Below are 5,423 nucleotides of genomic sequence, written 5' to 3' on the forward strand. Positions count from 1 at the left end.
CGCCAGTCCCCTTCCGCTCCGACCACCTGAGTGAGCCTGGCGTTGGTGTCTGCCACCTGCCACCCACAGCTTCCCAGCAGCCAGCGAGGCACCCCCCACCCCCACCCCACACTGGGGCGGGCAGAAAGGAGGCCTGCTGCTGCTACCAGTGCCTGGGCACCTGTCCGGGCCCCGCTGCCTGCCTGGCACACCCCTCGGGGCTGTGACTCCCTCCAGGCCTCCTCTGCCCTGCTCCTCGATGAGCGCCTACTGTGCGCAGGCACGGGGCTGGGTGCTGGGACAGAGCAGGGGAGGCGGAGGTGGCCTCCACCCTTGGCAGCTCCAGGTAGTGAGGGGAGTGGATGGTGCGGACCCTGATGGGGCGGGTTTTTAAGGCATTCTTTATTGTCGATAGTATTACAGATATCTCCCGTTTTCCCCCCTTGCCCCTACCCACCCCCCAGGTCTTCCTACCTATCGCCCGTATCCGTGAGCTATGCGTGTCAGTATATGCGTTCTTTGATTTGTCTCTTCTCGTCTGATGGGGCGGTTTTGAGAGAACAAACAACCAACTTGCTGAACCCAGCCCATGGGTGCTGGGGAAGACTTGTTAAAGGTACGCTCCCAAATAGAACAGGGAACAGCATGCCAGGCAGAGGGAACAGCATAGGCGAAGGCGTTGTAGGAGGAGAGAGCCTGGGCGTTTCGGCAGCCCAGAGGCGCCCAGTGTGGCAGGAACCCGAGTGAAGGGAGGGGGGCCCAGTGGCAGGCAGCGGGGGGCCCTGACTAGCTGCTTGGTAAATAGCCTGGAATACTTCGGGCCGCGGCTCAGGAAGACGGCTGGTCGGAGCCAGGGGCTGAGAGGCCTTGCCTGAGCCCTGCACTGTGACCTTGAACAAGACGCTTCTGCTCCCCAGGCCGTTTAGGTAACCCTGACCCTTGAGTGCTCAGGGCCTTTGCCCTCACGATGCCGCTCGGAGGCACCTGTGTCCTTTAGGCTGAGGAGTGGATGGCACCTCTTCCAGATGCCGCCCCGACCGCCCACACCACCTGGCCCTCTCCCTCTCTGCTACCGCCCCTGCTTCTGGCTGCGGAGCTGACACTGCGATCTCAGACGCTCCTGGGAGCCCTTCAGGGAGCAGTTCCCAGCACACACCAGGCCACGGGCCACGTCTGAGGCAGGATCCGTCATTATCTTGTTCATTTCATGCAACGCACATGGGCACCCAGACCCCAGCCGCACACCCACATGGGCCAGAGCGAGCCAGACACCCCATGCAGCCTGCATCCCTGCCCACGTGCCCCCAAACCCCGACAGCCCTGGGCCCCAGTGTCTCAAGGGAGGCCCGTCAGACACAACAAACGCTCTGTCAGCGTGGGAGACGCCCCCACAGTCAGGCTGGCGCGGGAGACTTCCCTTCCTGGACGGGCAGGGAGCCCAGTCCGGTCCTCCGTGGTGGGCGCTGGTGACCGTGCCAGCTAGGGGCACCCCCTCTCCAAGGGGCCAGCCTCCCCCACACCTCTCCCCCAAGGCAACACACAGAGACTCAGGGGCTTAGAAACCAGACACGTTTTAAATATACGTTGGCACAATATTAACATTAAATACACATCATAAATAAGCCTCATAAATAAAATGTTTAAAAAAAAAACAGATACAAACTGATTTAAAAAAAAATACCGATAAATTAATCACATTCCTCCAAGGAACGGGCCCCAAACCCGCAGAAGGACAATTGGTTTCCGCCTGAGAGAAATTCCACGACCCACCACCAGGGGGAGCAGCCGGCAGCCAGAACCCAAGGCCGGGCGCTGCCGGGCGCAGGCTGGGAGGTTCCTGCACAGAACTCAGTCTGCACCCCGGTCCGTCTGCACCCGGACCCCAGTTTATGGAAAGAACTTGAAACCCATCCTGTGTCAGTGAGTCCCAGCAGCTGACAGGCACGGCTTTCCGCGGTCCCCACCCCCTTCCATTCACAAAGACAAAACCGAGGGCCAGGGAGGTCACGTGGCCAGCCTGGGGCCACACAGTGAGCGAGGGGCCACGCTGGGCCCTGAGCCCCTTTCCTGGGACCGTCCCATCAGGGCTTCTTGCAGGACACTGGGCCCCGGTCACAGCTGCCTGCAGTGAGGTCACCAGACGTCCAGGTGTCTGGCAATGAGGCATCCGAGGCCAGCTCAGGCCCTGACCACCGCCCCCCTCCCCCTTGGAACCAGCCGCCACTAAAAGGAGGAAGTCTGGGGGCCACGGCTCTGCAAGTCATGAGAGGGAAGGGCCGGCGGACCTCCGGGCCGCGGAGTGGGGGGTGGCGGTCAGTCTGGCCATGAGTCAGCCTGTGTCATCAGACCCCTGAATCAATGGAAAGTTGGCCCCGCGTGCCCTGACCCAGCCACCCCACGGGGACTGGGGAAGTCGGGGCTGGGGGAGCACAATGGTGGGGTCCTGTCCCCCAGTCCGGGAGGAGGTAGAGGAGCCTGCCCGGCTCTCACCCCTTAAAGTGCACTTGGGAGAGATGGGAAGCAGGTGTGGAGGCCCGGGCACCATCCTGAGAGCACCTGCTGGTCCTCCCCCTGCGGGGGGGTGGGGCTACCGGGGCAGCTGCCCCCTGGGCACGAGTCTCCTGCCCCTCCTAGAGGGTTGCATCCCGCGCGCCCTGCGCACCCCCCTCTGCCGGGCCTGGCGGGGGCTTTGTCTCCGGCTCCTCCGGCGCAGGGTCTCCCTCCACTCATGGAAGACCTGCTTCGCCGAGTGCATGAAGCGGTGGAAGCCGCGCAGGAACCGGCAGCCCTTCAACTTGAGCTGGAAGGCGTCCGGGGTGCGGGTGGGCGGAGGTGAGGTCCCCAGGCCCGCCTGCGGGGGTTCAGCCGTTTCCGGGGAGCCCGGGAGCAGCTCCTCCATGCAGTGGATGTTGTTCCTGATCCCGTGGATGTACCTGATGGCCATCCCCCAGGCCTGGACGTCGGGCATGTCCTGCTGGAACGCCTGCAGTCTGTGCAGCACCTGGCCCAGCTGGGTGCGGAGGGTCCGCAGGAAGTCCGTCCTGCTGAGCCCCTGCAGGGCCTGCTTGCTGGGGAAGACCCCGGGGCGCTCTTGGCAGCCCTGTTTCAGTCCAGACATGTCAAGGCCTTGGATGCGGATCTGGGGGGGAGGAGAACCAGGGGGTGAGTGCTGGAGCCCCCACTGTGCACATGTGTGCACACACACACACACACACACACACATAAGTCTGCTCTGGTCAGCCTTGACATGCTCGACCTCGTCCACCCCCTAGCTAACCTGCCCATTGTACAGATCCAGAAACTGAGGCCCAAGAGGGGAGAGGACTCCCCGGCCACTGCAGGCAGGATCGGAGGGATGCAGGGGGCCTATTGGGGGTGACTGCACAGGCAGTGACTGTGGTGGGGGGCGTGTCCGTGGGAAGGTGACCATGAGCCCCAGGAGAGCAGGACTGTTTTGTTCTCTGCTTCTTCTCGGGGGCCGAGGACAAGGCAGGTGGGGAGGGGGGTGCAGTAAGCGTGCTGGACAGATGGAGGGTTAAAGTGGTGCGGCCGGGTTCACACCCCAGGCCCCCTGAGCTAGGGAAGCTGTACTGTCTCGGGAATAGGCCTCGGGTGGGTGTCTGACGTGGTTCTGGAGTAACACGGGGACTCGGTTTCCCCACCCCCATCCCCATCCTCTCTGCGGCTCACTCCCGCCCTAAGCCCGCCGTTCTCTGAGACTCAGATGCCCCCGGGGCGGGCGCTCACATAGGGGTCCAGGAGCAAGCTGGTGTCCTGCAGGAGGTTCGCCTGGTTCCACAGCTGCTCGAGGAGCTTTTGGCCATCGCCCGGGCAGGTGCCCGTGGACACTGGGTTCAGGAACAGGAGTCTGAGGATCAGACCTGGGGCAGAAAGAGGGGTTGTCACCTGACTTGGCGAGGAAGCCATGGGGGGGCCAGCTTTCAGGGGTGGGGGAGGGCGCTCAGAGGGCGCAGCCCGTCCTCCCGGCTCTGTGCCGCGGAGGGGGCACTGGGCGCACCGGCTGGGGCCACGGACACCTGCCCAGGGAGGCAGTGCCCAGCACCTGGAATAGGGGCTGCGATCCACCAAGGAGGCCGTGGAGAGGACGCAGTGGGACCTGGAGCCGACAGGGGTGGACCAGGTGGGATTGCTCTCGGCAAGACCTCAAGGCTAAGGGACGGCTATTGCCCCAGGGCCCTGGGCCCCCTGTGACCGACCCATTTTACTGATGGGAAAACCAAGGAGCTGAAGAAGGGTTGCCCAAGTCTCACAGGGCCAGCCTGTCCCCCAACCTTGAGCCTTCCTCCTCTCTCCATAGGTGGCCACTCCTGTCTGCCAGGCCCACAGGGGTGCTGGGAGCCTGTGGGAATGTTTGGGGGGGGGGCCGGCACAGTGACCGCTCGCCCTCCTCCCCCCACTCACCAGCAGCCACGTGGTCGGAAGGGGCCTGTGGTGCAATGGCCGGAAGGCAGTGACACCACGTTCCCTCACCTTCCCTGCAGGGACGCGCTCCCGGACGCTAGACCGGCACGTGGTCTGGGTATGAGGGCGCCGCTGCCGCTGCCGCAGGAGCAGAGCTGTTCCTCCTGCACTTGGGAGGCCGCCCGCCAGCTTTTGTGGTTTTCCTCGCCTCCCCGCCTCCCCGCCTCCCCAGGTGTCTGCTGAGTGCGCACGTGGGGCCAGGTGTGTGCCTGCTGTGGGTGCAGGTCTGTGTAAGGTTGAAGAGATCAGACGGGCCCCATCCACCGTGGGGCCCAGGGCTGCATGCGGGGGTTCCCGGGTTGGTGAGATTGAGGGTTCCGGATGATGTCACGTCGCTCGGCGTGTGTCACCCTGTGGGTGTGGCTATGTGGCTGTGTGATTGTGTGGGCTCCAGGGCCCCTGTGCCTGGCTGACTGTGACCCTGCAAATCAAGGCCAGAAGGAGGCCCCTCCAGACGGTGTGGCCCGTTTTACCGCTCAGCTTCTATAGCTTCCTCTCCACAGCACAACTCCCACCTCCCTCCTGCTGCCCCAGCCTCTCACCCAATCGGTCCCCTCCCCAGGCTCCCTGAGCTGTCTCTGCATTGCCTCCCCCTGGAAGCCCTCCTGGGTTACCCCTTCTCCACCCTGTGAAGATGCCGTGTTCTCAGTGGACCCCTGTCTTTGCCTGACCTCCCTGCTCTCTTTCCGTCTCAGCATCCTTCTGCCCGGGGCCCGGTCTCCCCAGCTCCCAGGGGACAGAGGGTACCCTGCTCCCCGCAGACACCCGTGGTTCACAGCCAGCGGGTGCTGGTGGGGAGGAAGGAAGTACTTACTGAGCAGCGTCCTCCTCATAGGCTGTGCCCACATGCTGGGTGTCCACGCTCCGGCCTGTGCCTGTTGGGGATGACACCTCCGGGCTGGAAGCCCTGCGGGCTGACAGCCACTTTATTGCCTGCCAGAGCGATTGGCCAACACCTCGTG

General features: G+C 63.9%; 1 protein-coding gene across 1 annotated transcript; it reads right to left on the bottom strand.

Moving 5' to 3' along the window:
- Positions 1-1,534: 1,534 nt before the first annotated feature.
- Positions 1,535-5,416, bottom strand: OSM (oncostatin M). The gene is made up of 3 exons (XM_005869750.2): positions 5,276-5,416; positions 3,727-3,860; positions 1,535-3,118 (listed from the first exon to the last, which is right to left on the bottom strand). The coding sequence occupies exons 1-3, from the start codon at positions 5,307-5,309 to the stop codon at positions 2,567-2,569; spliced, it is 720 nt and encodes a 239-aa protein (XP_005869812.1). The 5' UTR covers positions 5,310-5,416; the 3' UTR covers positions 1,535-2,566.
- Between the last annotated feature and the right edge of the window lie 7 nt (positions 5,417-5,423).

This window comes from Myotis brandtii, unplaced genomic scaffold (assembly GCF_000412655.1).
Source record: "Myotis brandtii unplaced genomic scaffold, ASM41265v1 scaffold303, whole genome shotgun sequence".
NCBI classification, from domain to species: domain Eukaryota; kingdom Metazoa; phylum Chordata; class Mammalia; order Chiroptera; family Vespertilionidae; genus Myotis; species Myotis brandtii.